The sequence below is a fragment of the Rhinopithecus bieti genome, unplaced genomic scaffold, assembly GCF_001698545.2.
Source record: "Rhinopithecus bieti isolate Rb0 unplaced genomic scaffold, ASM169854v2 scaffold_35166, whole genome shotgun sequence".
NCBI lineage: Eukaryota > Metazoa > Chordata > Mammalia > Primates > Cercopithecidae > Rhinopithecus > Rhinopithecus bieti.
Window position 1 is genome coordinate 786,203 of NW_016815254.1, and position 19,815 is coordinate 806,017.

At 35.2% G+C, this 19,815-nt stretch overlaps 1 protein-coding gene across 1 annotated transcript in view; it reads left to right on the top strand.

Annotated features, from left to right (window-relative positions):
- RCOR3 (REST corepressor 3) overlaps window positions 1-19,815 on the top strand; it is a 58,413-nt gene that overhangs the window by 33,849 nt on the left and 4,749 nt on the right. The window contains exons 9-10 of the mRNA XM_017853038.1: window positions 3,803-3,880; window positions 12,517-12,574. Coding sequence (XP_017708527.1) covers window positions 3,803-3,880; window positions 12,517-12,574 — 136 coding nt within the window. The remainder of the gene's footprint in view (window positions 1-3,802; window positions 3,881-12,516; window positions 12,575-19,815) is intronic.

A 19,815-nucleotide genomic window follows, 5' to 3' on the forward strand; every position in this document is an offset into this window, starting at 1 on the left:
CTGGAGTACAGTGGCCGGATCTCAGCTCACTGCAAGCTCCGCCTCCCGGGTTCACGCCATTCTCCTGCCTCAGCCTCCCGAGTAGCTGGGACTATAGGCGCCCTCCAGGTCGCCCGGCTAGTTTTTTGTATTTTTAGTAGAGACGGGGTTTCACCATGTTAGCCAGGATGGTCTTGATCTCCTGACCTCGTGATCCGCCCGTCTCGGCCTCCCAAAGTGCTGGGATTACAGGCTTGAGCCACCGCGCCCGGCCTCTCCAACCCTTTCTAATCTAGATTCTGCCCCTTAGATATTCCAGTTCTACTGAAACACCTCTTTGAAGGTCATTTATGGGCTGACATGGTGGCTCATGCCTGTAATCCCAACACTTTGGGAGGCCAAGACAGGAACATCACTTGAGGCCAGGAGTTTGACCCCAGCCTGAGCAATATAGTGAGACTTCATCTCTATAAAAAAAGTTTTTTTAAATAGTCAAGTGTGGTTGTGTGTATCTGTAGTGGAGTCCTACAAGAGAGGCTGAGGTGAGAGGATCGCTTGAGCCTGGGAGTTCAAGGTTTACAGTGGGAAAAAAAAAATCATTTATGAACAAGTGGCCACATCTAAGGCTGCCTTCTTGGTTTTTAACTACTGTGACTACTCAGTAATGTTTGACACTGTCAACCATTACTTTAATTCTGGAATTTCTTTCACTTGACTTTGTGACTGTCTTGAGTATGTGTGTGTATAGTACATATGTAATAGTACATATTTAGAAGGCAGCTACGCTCACCACTATACCACCAATGCATCTCATATTTGATTAAATGCTTAGCCTTTAGTCAAACTATGAATGCAAGACACCTATCTTCCAAACCACAGCAGTCCTCTTTAGAAAACTTCTAAATCATCTGCTGTAATACTTTAAAAGCGCTAAAAATAATAAGGAATAAAGTGTACTCAGTCACCTGTATTCATACTTCACTACTACTCCTACACTTACGGACTATTTTTATTGATTTTTTTTAGAAGGCACTTTAAGCTTTAACTTCCTAATTTGGTTATTCATTTGATGTGTGACAGTAAAGGTTTGCACTCATGGGTTTACAAATCCTGTTAACCACTGCTACTTTTATGTCACAAACATCTCATATGCCGTGTTCAAACTGAATTCTTCCACACTCACCCTAGTTATCTGTTCCACTTTTTGTATTCTTTGTCTCAGTGAGTAGTGCCACATACTCTGAATTACTGAAGCCAGTGACTAGTTAGCCTTAATTCCTCCTAATTCTCCACAATCAAGTGTTTACAAAGATGTCTTGGCTGGGTGCAGTGGCTCATGCCTGTAATCCCAGTACTTCTGGAGGCCGAGGCGGGTGAATCATGAGGTCAGTAGTTGAAGACCAGCCTTGGCCACCATGGTGAAACCCCGTATCTACTAAAACTACAAAAATTAGCCAGGCACGGTGGCAAGTGCCTGTAATCCCAGCTACTCAGGAGGCTGAGGCAGGAGAATTGCTTGAACCCCGGGTGGCAGAGGTTGCAGTGAGCCGAGATCATGCCACTGCACTCCAGCCTGGGTGACAGAGTAAGACTCTGTCTTCAAAAAAAAAAAGTCTTAATTTTGTTTCCAAGGCATTTCTTTAATCTCTGTATACCACTACCATCCTTCCCTCATTCCTACAGTTTTAATGAAAGTTTTCTTAATTATTTATTATTTCTCACCTGGATTGTTAATTTCCATCCTCTTTACCCTATTCTGTTCTTCACATTACTACCAGAAGTGTCTTTCTAAAAGGCAGATATGATCATTTTGTTCCCTTGGTTAAAAATCCTTTAGCTTTCCTTCAGTCTTTAGGCAAAGTTAAAATTCCTTGGTCTGACCCCAGCCTAACTTACTGCCTTTGCCTTAGGGCTTTTCTGTCTTCCTAAGTGTTATTCTGCCTGGAATGCAATCCCTCCTCCCAAGCTTGTCTGCCAGTTTAATTTAAAACTCAGTTTAGCTGTCCTTTTCTTTGGAACACTTTCCCTAATCTTCCCTACCACCTGTTCATCAACATGCATAGAAGCACATTTACTCTCTCATTCTTTCTTTCTCTCTCCGAGTCTATGTTAGGTGTTTTAGCGTTTATCATACTTTTATATTTACTTATCTTCCCACTATTCTATGAAATTCTCGAGAATTGAGACTTTACATTTTATCTCTATATGTCTATCTAACATGGCCAGCTGACTACCCTTGAATCATCCTAGATTTTATGCATTTTAGCTGTGGCTTTAAGATCTCTAGTGAAAAAAGTTCATAAATTATAAGTATTTCGCTGTCCATACTAGGAGGGAAAAACAGAGGAAAAAAGTAAACAATCCTAACCCTTAAATGGAGACTAATAATACTGCTAGTAGAGTAGAAGTTAAAAACTTGGTATGATTTAAATTCAGGTTGTATCTCCTAGCCTTAGGAAGGTTTCTTAACTTGGCTGTGCCTTATATTCCTCATCTGTAAAAATGGTTATAAGTAGAGTCTGTTCTGCTATAACTTTTTTTGAAAATGTGGAGTTGTTCTAATGCAATTAATATACTTGGGAATAATTTGAGCATAACATGAATTGTTTGTTTATGTATGATTTTTGTCAGCAAAACAAAATGTACTCAGCTGAACTGAGCGCACACACATCTCAAACATGTACCAGCTACCTCATTTCACTGTGTGTTATGAACCATGCATATATGGTGTTAAAACTTTTCATCTGATTTCAAGTAACATTCCTACCACTTCCACAATAATTCACAAACTACAACCATTTTGACTCCCACTTCCATAAGCAACCTTCAGGTCTTTTTTTCAAGGTAAAGTACTGTCTTTGTTGTAGCATTTATGGATTAAAAAAATCATTTAGAATGTATAAAACTGTGTTGCCATTTTTGTTAGGTTCCTGTCTTATGTGTCATTGAAGTTTAAATGTTGTGTCCCAACCTCCTTTTCCCTACAAGCCCTGTGGTTTTATTATGAATTTTGCACAGCACACTGACCTTTTTTTTTTTTTTTTTTTTTTAAGACAGGGTCTTGCTTTGTCGCCTAGGCTAGAGTGCATTGGCATAATCACAGCTCACTATAACCTTGAACTCCTGGGCTTAAGCAATCCTCCCACCTCAGCCTCCTGAGTAGCTAGGACTACAGGTTCATGCCACCATGCTCAGCTAATTTTTTTTTTTTTTCTCCATAGAGACAGGTTCTCACTATATTGCCAGGGTGGGCTCAGACTCCTGGCCTCCCAAAACACTAGGATTTTAGGCATGAGCTACTGTACCTGGCTAGTTCAGTGACTTTTAATGTATTTGTCATGTTATAGCAGAACTGATTGTACTTACCTCACAGAGTGGTTTTGAGAATTAAGTGATTTATTACATATAAAGGACTGAGAATGATGTTTTATACATAATAAATACCTAATAAATGTTAGCCACCATCATCATCATTATTATTGGAAAAATTCTTATTTAGTCAGAACACTATGGTAATGAGAAAAATTGATGGAATTTAATTCCTATGTATGCCAGGTGTCTTTGGTTATAAAAGTTGTTGCTAAAAGATATTCAAGACCATGATATTCAAAGATATTCAGAGTCTTTTAGTCTCTTAGATGTTTAATTAGTTCATACGTGTATAAGTTGAATTAGTGGCATGTCATACCCTAAGTGTGATTAGTATGACTATTCTAAAATAAAATTTAAGAGGGTTTTGGAATATATTCTTTTCACTTATTGAGTACTCACAAATTTACCTAAGTACGCGATCTGATTCACATTTGGGGTTATTTTGTTGAAGGTTCAGAATGCTAAGCAAGTAAACAGTGCACTTAAACAGAAAATGGAAGGTGGAATTGAAGAATTCAAACCTCCTGAGGTATGTTATTGAAGGATACATGTGATTAAGTATAGTGAAAACTTGTTTTTTTTCAGTTGTCCAGTGTCCAAGTACTATTTTGGTCACATGCATCATTAATACTTTGAAGGTTTCATAGTATGGATAATTTATTATGTCTCTATTTTTTTATTTAGATGATCTTATGAGGCTTGGTTAATCATTTTGTATTTAAGTTAAATTATTTATTTCCTGCCCTTAGAAATTCATAGCAAGCAAAGTAATTAGGGAAAATAGTAATAGGAACAGTGTATGTGAAACTAGAAGCTCATTGATGAGCATGCTAGTGCATTTCTGGGTCTACAGCAATGTTTGCTGAAAGCCCTTTCCTGCTTGTGTGAATTGGTAACACAGCAAGAAAAATATGAAAACAAGCTAGATTATTTTAACAAATTTTTATTTTAATTTAAGATAATTGTCTTTGGCTCAGCTTCCACTTATGATTTTAGTATGCGGACTTACAGTCTTGTACTTACAAAAACAAGGTATAGATTGACCATTTTCTCAAGTCTTCTATTTCAGTTGAAACCTAAATATGTTTTTGATATTTGTGGTAATTATAGGGGTACTTATATTCCCTTAAAATCCAATCAGGTCTTTTTCTAGGAGCTTCTACTATATCTTTTTTCTCTCTTTAACATTTCCATATTATGCTCCATATCCTGGATTTGCCTTTCTGTGTATGTGATAATCAAATAATCTTATTTGGTCTTATTGGGACTTTTTTTCCCCAGAAGGGGAAAAGAACTTAGTTGACTGAAATATCTACAGATGAAATTTATGTGAGGGCTATGGGGAGGCAGAATGTAGTACTTCAGAAATTATGTACCACATGCCATCTTCGTTATCAGTGTCTTTCAGAAAGGAAGACTTATGAAAAAAGTTGTTTTTCATTGTTTTGAATAATCTCTTTCAAGAAGGTTAGGTTATGGAAAAGAGTGAAAAATAATACAAAACGGGTATCTCGTTCCCTGGCCCACAGGTAAAGTGACAAACCATTCTAGTAACATATTTAAGGATAATATTAATACAAAAATTACTATCTTATTTTGTTATATTATTGCAACAAAAATTATTTTAATTTTATTATGCATAAATGCATGAACGCCAAACAATTTTAAATGTCTATAATTTTGTAATCTAAAAACTAAATACTGCAGATATTAAAAACATTATGAGAATAGCAGGAAGAACTTTATACTAGCAAGTGTGAAAAATAAAATGTAAAATTCTAAGAAAAATGTGTCTTATCAAAATTGCCTGAAAAAGAAAGAAAAGCTTAATAATTGGTAATCATGAAGTAAAAACGAAATAATAATTAGCATTTTTCTCTCATAAGAAAACTTCAGACCCAGACAATTTTACAAAAAACATTTACTAAATTTTCAAGAAAAGGATAATTCTCATCTCAGATTTTTCCATAAAATTACAGGACAGCCTCACTCATTAACTTTATATAAAGAAAGATGCGAAAGTCCAGTAGCATTTTATAGCTTCTCTATGTGCTATCTCATTTGATTTTTATGTAAATCCATAAAGCTAGGTGAACCAGATACTATTATTTTACATGAGGAAACTGGAAATCAGGGAGGTTAACCAACTTTTTCAAGGTGACAAAACTGGTAAATAATGAAACTCTGGCTATATCTGATCTTTTTAGAGTCCTGATTGGATTTCTATATTAGTATATGTCATGTTGCCTCTTACATTTGGAAGTTTTTATATAATAGCAAAATTATATATTACATTTCCACATTTTAATGCAGCTATTGGGTGAGAAGTTATCAAACATTTATTGTAATTTTTTATTTATTATAAAAATAATGATCAAAATAAAATAGCCAAAATGTTAACACTCCATCATCCATATATTGAAGTTTGGATATTACTTTGGGTTGATATATTGAACTTATATGATGTGAAAAATGTATATATGTTGTATGATCTAGAGAGTCCCCAGGATACATTTATATTTGTCATATTGTCCTTACTGCTTTGGGGAGGAAGGCAACTTGAATTTCAGATTAACAATTACAGTAAAGAGCTTGAAGAATCAGGTAATCTATCCCCTTACCTTTAGTTTAAACCATATCTAATCAAAGAATGTTAATAAGCTTTGGAATAATTACAATAAGCCATGAAATGAAGTAACTCTACTATAAGTAAGCTGTTACTAAAGTGCTTTACTTATTAATTTGGTTGTATTTCTTATTTTCATTTAGGGAAAAATTTGTTGAAGAAAGTCCATTCACTTCCACAAGTATTTACTGACAACTATTTCATATGAGGCACTGTGTTAGGCCCTGTGAGAAGTGTGTGGGAAGAGGGAACACATAAAGATGTGGACAAGATGATGTGATTTTTCCACCTACTCCAAAAAAAAAAAAAGAACTTGCAGTCTAGATGTTATAAGACAAACTGATAAAAGTTGTATGATAGATTTATAAGCAAAGTATACAGGGAAACAAGTGGGCATTATTCATTCTGGCAAGGACAGTTAGAGAAGACTTCTTAGAGGGAGAATACTGCAGCTGAGGTTTGAAGGATAAGAGGGATTTTTTGCACATACAAAAATGACCAAAGAAGTCATTCCAAGCTGAGGGAATAATAAGAGCAATGGTTTGGTGTTGAACAGTACATTAAAAAATGTGAATCTAGTAGGGGAAAATTAAAAGCCCTTTTAAAAATGAGTCAACAGGTATTCCCTGAGCACTTACTATGTGCTCATTATTGTGCTAATTAATTGCTATTGAGGATTCCATGGAAATGTAAAACAGTCTTTTCTCAAGAAGCATATTGTCTACTTAGGAAGGCAAACTTGGATGCAGAGAAGGAGTGAACATGGTATATGAGAGATGTTAGGAGGGCTGAGTAGGGGCATCTTTGTGATAAACATCAGTGGGCAAGGCCAGAGTATAAAGTCCTTGTGAAAGCCAGAAAGAGAAGTTTGCTTTTTAAATTAAGTCAAATGGAAAGACCCTGTAGTTTCTTTAGTACAGAAGGATGTAAAGAAAATTTTTAATTATAGGAAAGTTATGACATTATGCAGGATAAATTAGAACAGGAAAACTTTATAGCTGCTAAAATATTAAGCATGTAAGTTGTAAATGATAAAGGGGTATCAGTAGGGTTGGGTATTAGTTATAGGAATGGAAGCAAGCAGTAAACCCAAAGAACATTGCAAGGTAGGGAAATTAATATGTCTCCTTGAAAGTATGTGAGAGTGTTGAGGGTGTCGCTGGTATGTCTTCTGCTTTTTGTTTTGGATGGAGGTAAATGGGTAGGTGGAGGAAAGATTGATGAATCCAGAAGGAAGAATAAGTGTAACTGAAAAGGGAGTGCTTTTTGAAGCTATAAATTCTCCATCTATGGTTGTTCTCCTGCAAAGGTAGACGACATCCTTTCATGATGGATGTTGGGTGGAATTTTCAGCATCAAGTAGAAGGTTTAACTTGGTGACCTTTTCCACCTCTTTCAACTTAGAGGTAGTATGAATCTACCACTGACGAAAATGGGAAAGATGTGAAAACAATTTAGCAGGGAAAGGATGGAGTAAAAATGCCGAATTCCCTAAGGATGTCATAGATAGTTCTAGAAGGCTTTTGGGACCTTTGATACTGTTATATATTAGATTGTCTTATTTTATCATATTATTTTTAAAGCAACAGCATTTCAGATAGGTGTTTTTGTAGAAGAATATACTCTGTGATACCATACTGTAGCTAACTACAGCTACCACACAGTTTTAGATTCCTAGATATATTCTAGTTGTCCTTTCTTTAATCTCTACCAAAGTTTCTCAGATTTAAAAGACAATATTAAAATCAGTAACTTACGTGAGTCCTGTATATTTAAAATTTTCAACCCTATTTTTTCTTCACTCTTCCCCCTCTTCTGCTTCCACTTGTCACACACTGACTGTTTAATCCTATACAGTTTCAGCCATCCCTTCTGCATTTTTCTTTTTCTTTCTTTTTTTTTGAGACAATCTCACTCCCATCCTCCAGGCTGGAGTGCAGTGGCGTGATCTCGGCTCTCTGCAACTTCCATCTTCTGGGCTCACGTGATTCTCCCACCTTAGCCTCCTGAGTAGCTGGGACCACAGGCACACCACCACACCACCACACCTGGCTAATTTTTTGTAATTTTATTAGAGACAGGATCTTGCTGTGTTGCCCAGGCTGGTCTCAAACTCCTGGGCTCAAGTGATCCACCTGCCTCGGCCTCCCAAGGTGTTGGGATTACAGGTGTGAGCTACTGCACTCAGCCCCTTCTGCCTTTTTCCACTGAGCTGCCTCTTATAAAGGTTAGCATTGGCACTGATGACCACTTGCCACAACTTTTAACTTCTCATTCCCCTTGCCTTTTTCTGAACCCTTGTTATAGATGACTACCCCTCTTTTTCTTCCTTTAACTTTTGGGAGGTTATGTTCTCTTTTATAACTCTTCTTCTGTTCCCTGTTTTGTCTTCTGTACATATAGGCATTCTCCAAGTTGTCCTCAAAATTAATTTCCCCTGTCTTGAATACACAATCTCATTGTTTTACTGTGTTAAAGTCATATCATATGTTCGTTTAAATTACACAAATTTATCCAGACATTCAGTCAAATAAAAGAGAAAGAATGTTTAGCAATAGCAAGTGTAGTAGTGCTGGCAATTCTTCTTACACTCCATTTATTGAATGTATGCCCCACAGTGAGCAGTGGTGAACTGAGAATTCGGAATCCACTGTTTCTTTAGTCAGTCTTAGTTTCTGCATGCCTTCTGTGTGTCTCTTTGAACTGAGAGAGAATTTTGTGTGTGTGTGTGTGTGTGTGTGTTTGTAAAAAACAACACTACCCTAAATTCAAGCCAACAGCTTCATCTGTGGTTTAACTGAAAAACTAGTGGTCCATTCCAGTGCTGGAGGAATACCTGGCTGTGTGGGTGTGTTGAGAGACTGTGTGCCTGTCTCTGGCTACCTTTTTAAAGACATTTAAAGAGTAATCTTGAAAAAAAATTTTAAAAAAAAAATTGTAGGCCAATTTTAGACCTGAGTAAGATATGAATGACTCCATTGTTTTTTCTTATAAAAATTTCCCAGACTCTTCAAAACTGTGTTTAAATAAATGAATCTGATTTTAGCCTCAAGTGGAACCTGAACTCCACCTGAATGTCTAATACCTCATTCTCATTGTATCCCAAATTAAATTAAATCTTAGCCTCACCTTCCCACATCTCCCACAGCAGCATTTCTTGATTTCTCAGGTTCTTAACAGCATTGTCCCTCTCCGAGCTTTCCAGGATTAAAGTCTTAATTTAGTTATGATCATACCCCTGATCCCTTGCCCCCAAACAAAACATAACTATTGCTTATTAAATTTAGTGTGAACTTATCAACCTTGAATTTTACTACCCTTCCAAAAGTGGATGGCCCTTATCATATTTTAATTTAGCTAAATATCACCAGCTTGCCAGGCTATCACTTCTTACTGACACAAATACTGTTTTCACTTACATGTGGATTGCCTTCCCATTATTTGCCTTTCAGAAGCTTTTCCTATTCTAAAACCCATCTCAGTCTTCAACCTTTCCTTGTTCTGTTTCCCCACTTAAATCATTGTGACTTTTTCTCCCGTCTTGAAATTCCCCCATATACTCTGTACTTTTAAAGTTGTTTGTATTCATTCATTTTCTGATTTGTAAGCTTTCTGCAGTTTAGATGAAAAAAATTTTCATAATGCATGTTATTTTTTCTTTCATTTTTTGTTACCTTTTCATTAATGATACCTTTCCCTCCAGTTTCTTTCAGATTTAATAAACATGAATTGATCAACTTTTATTTGCTTAGGCAGTGTGCCAGATGCCTTTTTAGATATATTCTAAATATATCCTCATATTTAGTTACATTTAATCCTTAGAGCAACCTACAACATCGTTATTGCAAGTTGTATGTACAGAAGATCCTCAATATCCAACTCGTCATTCATCCATGTAATGCATGGAGAAGCAAAAATTGCCCAACAAGAACATTGACTAATAAACCAATCATTTATAAAATTAGGCTCTACTCACCAACTCTTCCTAATTAACTTTAGCTGTTATCTGTCCCATTCACTGCATTATCCTTCTCTGTCACTCTCTTGCTAATACAGTGCAAATACAACACAAACCAAAATGAAATTGCATACTTTGCAAAAGATGAGAAACTTCATGAAGTCTGTTAAACTGCAAGAGAATGACATTAGTCACCTACAAAATTGTCAGATGAGTATCCAGCAGAATTAACCATTAAAGAAAAAAGTGATCACTCACAGGCAAGCACTTCACAAAAGAATAATTTGAGAACCAAGTATTAAGAGAGGCCCTTGAGAAAATTATTTCAATAAGCCTTTAAAGCAAAAAATGACCCATTTTATGATCATGTAAATTACAAAGCCAAAGGATGTTGCACCATTGTATAGTCAGAAAAGATATGCCAAAAATAAAGTGTATTAAACAAGTCATTAACTATTTTTTTAAAAGAGCTAATTTCTACAGGGTTTAGTTTCACATTTCGGATTGAACTGCAGTCAACCTTTTATTTTTTTACCATTTACTATTTACTATAAAATATTTTGACCTATTTTAAATTGGTTTCAGTGCTAGTTACCCTTGAGTACCAAGATCTTTTTTTATCCACCTTCCACAGCCAAGGTAGCATCAGATTGCCTGTGCATGAACTCAGTGTAAAGTTCCTTAGTGTAAAGTTAGGGTCTCAATTAACGATATATATCCCTTCTTAATAGAGTTCCTCCTCCATTCTTGTTACTCCCCTTTTGGGGGAACATATGTTTACCTAATTTTTGCTATCTCCTTTTTTTTTTTTTCTTAACTTTTTTAGATTTGTTGTGCTCTTTTATTACTGTTTCTTTATGTCTCTCATAGTTTTTGTCCTATTCTCGCCTTTCTCTTTTCCTTTTTACTGTTTTCCTTTGCCTCATCACCAGGTTCCTAACCTTGAGGCTTATACACTGTTTACTACCTCTCCTGCCCTACTGTCCATTTTTAATCTCTTCATCTAGAATACAGTGATTTGTTTTAGGTTTTTCTCTCGTTAACTCTTAAGTCCGTTTTTTTTTTACTTTTCATTTTCCTCTTTTTTTTTTAACTTTGGATTTTTGTTTCATTCTTCTTTCTGAGTACTTGCACCTCCTTACTTTTGGTGAGAAAGTTGGTGTTACCTAGAACCTCTGTGTGCTATAGAAACTCTTATTGCTAAGACCATGAGTGAGGTAAGACGTAAATGCCCCTTCTCAAAGGAAGCCCTCTTTCTGTTTTGCCCAACATGCCCAGGTATTACACGGAGCCACTTTATCTTGGTAGTTACTTCTGCAAACCCCTGCATGTTGGTGTATTTATTTCTGTCCATCTACTGTCAAAGGTCCTTGATTTACCACTCAGTGGGTATACACTAATGAAGTCTGATTAGATATTTGCTGTTGTAATATTACCATACTGAAAATCCTAAATTTAGGATTTTTGTGGGGAGAAATATTGGGGGGGTCTTGAGAAAACATATTCTTATCAGGATCACTTTCTGCTTCAGAAATTTAAAGAAATATTTTAGGACTTAGGCCTGTTCTGTAGTCCTATGATAATTTATACCACTGTTTTCAGGGATTAAGGATAGTTTAATCTTAAATATGAAGGGAAGAAATTTTGGAGTCATAAATCGTCTCTGAAGAAAATAAAGTTTCAGCTGGGTGTAGTAGCTCACGTTTGTAATCCCAGCACTTTGGGAGGCCCAGATGGGCAAGTCACTTGAGGTCAGGAGTTTGAGACCAGCCTGTCCAATATGGTGAAGCCTCATCTCCAGTAAAAATACAAAATTGGCCAGACGTGGTGGTGGGTGCCTGTAATCCCAGCTATTCGGGAGGCTGAGGCAGGAGAATCAATTGAACCTGGGAGGCAGAGGTTGCAGTGAGCCAAGATGATGCCACTGCACTCCAGCCTGGGCATCAGGGTGAGGAAGAAAATAAAGTTTCTTGCTTATGGCCAGAGGTTTGAGACCAGCCTGGCCACATAGTGAGACCTCATCTCTAAAAAAAAAAAAAAAAAATTAGCTGAGTGTGGTGGCAGGCGCCCATGGTGCCAGCCATTACTTGGAAGGCTGAGGTAAGAGGATTGCTTGAGCCTGGGATTTTGAGGTTGCTGTGAGCCGTGATCATGTCACTGCACACTCGGCCTGGGCAACAGAACAAGCCCCTGTCTCAAAAAAGAAAAAAAGGAAAGGAAAGAAAGTCTCTTAAATGTTTAAAACTAGGCTAAAATTCATAGCTGCAATGTGTGATAGGAATATCATAGTTGGAAAATGGGAGACTAATAGATTTTCTCACATTTTAATATCTCTAATTAGAGCATAAATGCAAATGTTGTTCCTTCTCACAAATTGGTACATTCCCTTTCATTATCTTTCTGCATGGGTAAAAGGTAATTCAAAATATGTATTTTACTCTTTCTAAAAATGGAATCTTCATAAATCAGAGTTGTAGTAATCTCATGTCTGTGATTTGATGAAAATTAAAAAAAAAAATAAGCACTTTGGAAAATGTCTGTCTTCATATCCTCATTAGGAAACTTCTCTTTAATTTTGTAGTCAAATCAGAAAATTAATGCCCGTTGGACCACAGAGGAGCAGCTTCTAGCAGTGCAAGGTATATTAAAGATAAGCAGTTATTGTTGTTAATAATTATTTAATTTGTCATGAAAGGTGACTACCCTAGTTCTTCCCTTCCTTTAGAAATTGATCAAGAAAGGGCTCTTGTGCTTATCACAAAGTCCTGGTGACCAGGAATTCTGTGTTGTATTTGTGGATGTGACATACTCAAGTCTACGTACATTTTGAGTCCTGAACAGCACGTAATGCATTCTCGGCACTAAATAATTGATGGTGATAATTAAGCATGAAAAAGTCACATGCGCTCTCTGTGCTTTTCCTTTGATATTCCTGTAATTGGGTTCATTCTTACTATATATCATTCATTGATAACTCATAGTTAAAAGCATCAATAAACTGTAGATGTTTCTGATTTCTCTACTTTGTAAAATAGTGTTTATCTGATAAATGTCAGGATTGAAAATATTAACTACATGCTTAACTTTCAATGTTTCATACTTCCCTTAAGAGATGTACCACTGAATGCTTAGAAACCTGACTTTAAATAGGTATATTTTTGAAAAGAGACTTGAGAGATATCAAAAAATCACATTCAGCATTTTAAATGCACTATTTCTAATAATGTTTTGTTGAATTATATGGTAGAAGACTTTTTTTTTTATTAGGAATACCCATGGGCAAATTGGAAGCATTATAAACTTGGATTTTCTCATGTCTAAATGACTTAAAGACAAATTGTATATTTTTATTCATTGTTACGGATTTGTTTCCTCTTCATGATAAATTTATGTGCAGGTCTGATTATACAATTTAAAGTTTGGTCTACATTTTATTTCTTCCTGCCTGAGCACCTCTTTGTGTTGAGTGCTAATAGCTTTTTTTAAATCTAGGTTAACTACTGTTGAGAGAGTGGGGCCCCAGTGAAACATATAAGCATACCTTTTAAAATGTTGCCAAATAGTCTTCAGAGAACATATTTAACACAAAAATGCTGTGCAGACATCATTCCGATTGATCGACTGATAGATGACTCTGCAGTTTGGATTAGAGAGAGTAAGAATTAGCCAGCCAGCATGATTTGAAAATGACACAGGAGGGTGCCAGCAGGATGATGTGAGCCCTTGCTTTGGCCTGTGCAGCATAGCACAGTCATTTCATAAAGAATTGATACTATGACACAGGGTGCTGGATGTGCATTGGACACATCTGTAATTATACAACTGAGTTTCTGAATGAGTCAAAACAAGGTTTATAGTTCTTAATGTTCAAAATAGCTGTTTTAAATTAGGCTCTGCTAATTTAAATTATTGTTTAAAAAATTAGCATTTTCAGTGGCTGCTTTATATTCATTTAGCAATGGCCTACATGTTTAATATAGTAATTTTGAATAGGGATTTCTTTTATTCATGTAAAGCTGCTATTTCCCTCTATCTTAGTAGCCTGATAAAAACTGAACCCTGATTTCCAGTATTCAGTTGCTTGAAGACTAGTATATTAACTCTGTATTTTTAAGAAATTATCCCAGTGAAAGAATTTTCTGAAAAGAGTGTCATAGGAAAAAAAATCTAGGTTAATACTTCTCTACACAGCACTCAGTATTTGATCTTGCTCTAGAGCAGTACTTTAAGTTATAGAGTCCATTGAATCTTATGGCTGGGTTGGTTACTACCCAAAGCTGCATTCAAAGGAAGAGCAGTGGTAATATCTAAATATATAGTTTGAACTGTATATGTGGACATAACTTATAAATATTAAAATAAAATAATGGAGTAGTCATATATATAACCAAACATTTCCTCTGTACTGAGGTATATTCAGTATTATACTATGTGCATTTAAAAAGTAATCCTTGAAGTTACACTAATGCAGCAGTTTGTATGGAAGTATGCATGTTTGCAGGATTTCAAAGGCACTTTTTTAATAATGTGTTAATGGTGTTAATGTCTCTGTTTTATTTATTCTTTGGATTTTTTTTATTCTCATTTTTGGGTTTTTGTTGTTGTTACATAAAATAAAACTATAAAGGCTATTCGTGCCCAAAATAGCTATTTTAAAGAGAATTTTAAAGTGTCATATTGTCTTATGTGCCCATGCATTTATATGGTGCTCAGAAGTGTGTCTTATAAATAGTATAATCATGTAGTAACGTCCCCTGTACCTGAGTTTCAGTGCAGTTAAGGGACGTAATTTCAGGGTCTTTTAATACACAGTTTACTATCTAGAAGTACTTATCTTAGCAGGCAATTGTTTTTGTTTTTTGGTAAACCTTTATATTATTCTAATGACCAATTTAGTTTTCCAAAGTAATAATAAACTTTTGATATTAACATGTTTTAATTTGAATAGCACTTTATATGCAAGACATTTTACACATATATTTCTGATTTGACACTTACTTGTTAAATGCTTTATTTTATCTGGCTTATAGTAGAAGAATATTAAAGTGACCTGCAGAAAAAAATATTGACTCTGGCGCAACTAGTGAGATTTACAACTTTACTATTAAATAAGTTTTTTTGTTACTACTCTTTTGAAACCAAACATATTGAGATCATTTCCTTTCCTAGGGCTTAAATATGTGTTTCCCACCCTACTTTCCTGTTCCATCTACTCATATAGTTGTTAACTAAATGTTAACTATTTAAATAAGTTTCCCTTCTTTCTTTCTTAATTGGAAGAGAGGGCAAACCATGCTCAGATGAAATAGGAATGTCTGTTTACACTTTCAGTCACTTTATTATGTTAATTCTAGTTCTACCTATGTTATAATTTTAATAGAATTCTTCAAGAGTCTCCAGGTAGGATATCATTAATACTTCTAATTTAATCCTCTTAAAATATTTGCCAGGAAAGGTACTTCTACAGTTTCTATCAATTGTTCCAACCCTAAGTATCTAATTTTTATTATGACCAAATTTTATTATGACCAATAATGATCTTTCCATATTTGTGTTAATGATAAAATATTCCTGTTTGTAGCTTATACATATATAAATACTTTTCTCTAACCTATAATGCATTTGGAAGTTATCCTAAAATCCAACTTGATATTCATATGATAAACAGCATTCAGAAATTAAGAATTTTTAAAGGGGCTGGGTGTGGTGGCTTACACCTGTCATCCCAGCACTTTGGGAGGCCGAGGTAGGTGACTCACTTGAGGCCAGGAGTTTGAGACTAGCCTGGCCAACATGGTGAAACCCCATCTTAACTGAAAATACAAACAATTAGCCAGGTATGGTGGCGCACACCTGTAGTCCCAACTACTTGGGAGGCCGAGGCAGGAGATTTGCTTGAACTTGGGAGGTGGAGGTTGCAGTGAGCCAAGATGGCACTCCAGCCTGGGCAACAGAGTGAGACTCTGACTCAAAAAAAAAAGAATTTAAAAAGGAATTAGATTATTCTAGGTGTATCTTTTTTCCATGTAAAATGGAATGATGGTTAGCTGTTTTCAAAAAGCAGTATGTTTAAATTATAGTACAAAACACTTTTTTAAAGTATGTAGAGGCTAGAAGCATGGTATACGGTATTTGCATTTTAATTATAAGCCGCCTCTTAAATATATTCATTTCCTAGTCACTAGTGCTTAAAAAAAATGCTTCCCAACTAAAATTTATGCTACTTTAGGATAAACAAAATTTTTTCCAATTGTATAAAGATGTCAGCTTTAATTAGTTATTTTTATATAGTTATTTTTTATGTTTAGTTATTTTTTATAATTACTACCTTTTATATATAAAACAGAAAATGACAGAACTATGTTCATGCGACTTATGCTTATAGTAAAAGTTACCTTTTCTTGTAGTTCATTCACCTTTTTAAGATAAATGAATTTTCAAGTCTAGAAATTGTTTTTTTTCTGTCTCATACTAACAAAAGATAGAAGGGTTTGTAAAGGAGAAAAGTAGATTTGGCAGTTGCTTAAAATAAAAGGATGGTAACACAGTACATGAATGATCAAAAGGAAGTAGAATGAGGAGATTTATATCTTTCCATCTGAAAAGCACCCTTTTGCTTTAGAGATTATTTTTCTATTATAACAGATACCATAAGAATGGAGGTTCAAAAGTATAATTGTCAGCCCTCTGATACACTTACATTAAATAATTAATGATTCAAAATTTCCAGCATTTTTGTAATGGAATGTAACTTACAATGTGATTTTGACTTTTAGCCCCTTCCATGTATACATCAGTCACTGTTCTACTGCTACTGCTACCTTTTCTACCTTTTAATATGGAATTCTTGAAGAGATTTATAGGAGGTGGAAAGAAATACACACTCCCAAATGGCTTGAGTTTAAAATGTATGTCTTAATGATAGAACAGAATCATATCTCTGGAGTTTCTAGATGTTACTGTATTCCTGTTATTTCAAAATATATTTTGAAAATTAATGTTTCCCAGTTAAACTAAGTACATGTTCACTTTAATAAATTTTGCTGTGAAAGCCAGAAAAAAAATCTTCTGAAATTTGATTATCTATAAGCAGCTTACCATGTTTCGTCTTTTGGGTGTGTTTTTTTTTTTTTTTTTTTTTTTTGTCCAAAATCAATTTTTTTTTTTTTTTTTGAGACAGAGTCTCACTTTGTCACCCAGGCTGGAGCACTGTGGCAGTATCTCGGCTCACTGCAACCTCCACCTCCTGGGTTTAAGTGATTCTTGTGCCTCAGCCTCCCGAATAGCTGGGACTACAGGCGTTTACCACCACACCCGGCTAATTTTTGTATTTTTAGTAGAAACTGGGTTTTACCATTTTGGCTAGGCTGGTCTCGAACTCCTGATTTAAGTGATCTGTCCGCCTTGGCCTCCCAAAGTGTTGGGATTACAGGCATGAGCCACCATGCCCAGCCCCAAAACCAAATTTTAAAAAGTGGTTTTAAACATACCAAAGGCAGCTATCCATGCTATCCCTTCTAGCTAAACATAACAATAATTTTTAAAAAAAGATTCAGATTCTGATTTTACATTTGGGAAATACCACATCAATTCTCCTGAAGTTACCACCATCTTACTAGCCAAAGATTTAAAAAAAAAAAAAATGTGTGGACAGACTCCACTAATTCAGAATGTCTGATAATTCAGATAATGGCTGTGCTAATGTCTCTACTGCTAATAAAAATATCTTCTTTAGCAAGTTAAAAGTATTGACAAGAAATATTTTAAAAAGATGTTTTGCACTGGGTAATATAGATTCCTGGTTGGAATATGTGAGCTTTCATAAAATGTAATGATAACAATATCCTAATGACTTATATTTTTATGTTAATTCTCAAATAAAACTTTATAAAGATTATAAGGTATCATCTGCCAGCATAGAAAGCCAAGTTGTTTCATTGTAGCTTTCAAATGAAATTTAGAAATTTGACTGAAAACAGTTTTTTTTCTTCCTGGGAAACGTACTATTTGTCTGTTTATTCCACTAACCTTTGAAAACGACCTCTTTCCCTAGAAGTGAGACTTTTTAACAACTATAGTTCAAGCATACCTTTTACATCTTCAGGAAGGGAGATTGACTTAATCATATTTAACTCCCTTCCTGAGATTGTAGTCACATCACCTTGTTTATTATCAACTATGAAAAAATAATGGAGTGCCCTTCCCCCAGGGACAGACTGAAACTAGGGTAGCTCTGATGCCATAAGTTGTTAAAGTTAGTTGCTGCTCATCACTACCACCTGCTAGTTGTTTCAGACATCTAGCTGGAGATTATTTTAAAGGAGCAGTCTCATTGAGTCAGTTGGGGTTTCACTAGAGTTTGCCTAGTTGCTAGCAACAGTATAGAGCTTAAGAGTTCCATCGTCTAACCAAAATGCTCTTGAGCCATGCCATTCTGAGTGTGAAGGTGATGAAAAATTCAGCTATATATATCTAATACCTCTTGTGGTTTAGGGAAGAACAATCGTATTTCCTTATTTCCTAAACACTTCCTGCGTACTCAGCATTGTAGTAATGCTAGTGCTGCTTTGTATTTTCCAGGACAGTACTTTCCAACCTTTTTCACATCATGGTACACGGAGAAAATTATGAAATTTGTCACAACACACTAGGGCAAGCAGATGAAGCTGCTCTTGTCCAAATGAGATTGCCAAGGAGCTCCAGCTATTCCAGACCCCATCCAGCCATCCTTCAGGCTGAGGGGATTTGTTCTCAGGAACAAATGGGCCTAGATATTTGTTGGAATATCTAGGTTGGAATATCTGAGGTTGGAATCCTCAGCCAAACTACAGAAGTCTACAGTGTGGTCTGAGCCTTAAGAGTTTAACTGGCATACATGAGTTAATTATAAACATATTATAGTTAATTATAAGCATACTTGGGTGAGTTAGAAAAAGTTGTCAACATTGAATATCTCTAGAAACACTCTTACAGGAAGTAGTTTTGAATTTAAGATATATAATTTTACAAATGTAACAATATTGGTGACAAGGTAAAGTCCATTGAACAAGAGAAAATTAAGTGGAAGATCAAAAGGAGTATAGTCAGAAGAAGGGGCACTTATTTAATGGAATCAGACTTGGGGACAACTTAGAGTTTTGGAATATATTTTGCAAAATAAGTATTCTGAGGTTTATAATATCTTTAGACTTGGAGTCAGAGTTAGTTTTAATGTGACTTCTTCTTAGGAATACAGTCTCATCTTAGACTGTTTTAAGGTTTTCACTTCTAAACTCATGTGTTCAGTAGGTTTAGCCATTGCTAGAATGTAAATTAAGTGTCCCTTATGAAAATTAGTAACTGATAGAACATTATATTTAGTTTCTAATTAGTAGTTAATCTTCAGTGCAGCAAACTCAAATTTAGAATTTAGAAATGGCACAGAGACTCACCCTTCTAAGAGTTGCTATTTTCTAAAATGTAAAAGTAATAGAGAAGTACTTGAATATATAACAGTAACTCCTATCAAATATCCTTGGATTTTTATTACCAAATAAACTCTCAGTGGAATCTAGTCACTATTAGAATTTATACTTAACTGTGAAGTTCAAACTGGAAATCAACCTCATGGGTTTAAAGGGAGTATAAATTCATTTATGCTGATAAAATATTATAAACAGTATCTATCGTTGTTACTTTATTGTCATGTACATGTATTTTCCTTTGAGAACACAGCAAATGAGCATAGCTTACAAACCCAGAACTCTACCTTAAAAATGGGATATAATTAGAGGATAGTAATGTCAGATCTGCTGTCCAGAGTGCTCTTAGATAAAGGAATTCCCCTTAGAGTCAAGCCCAGCTAGTTCAATGTAGTCAGAGATGCTTATTTCCAAATTCT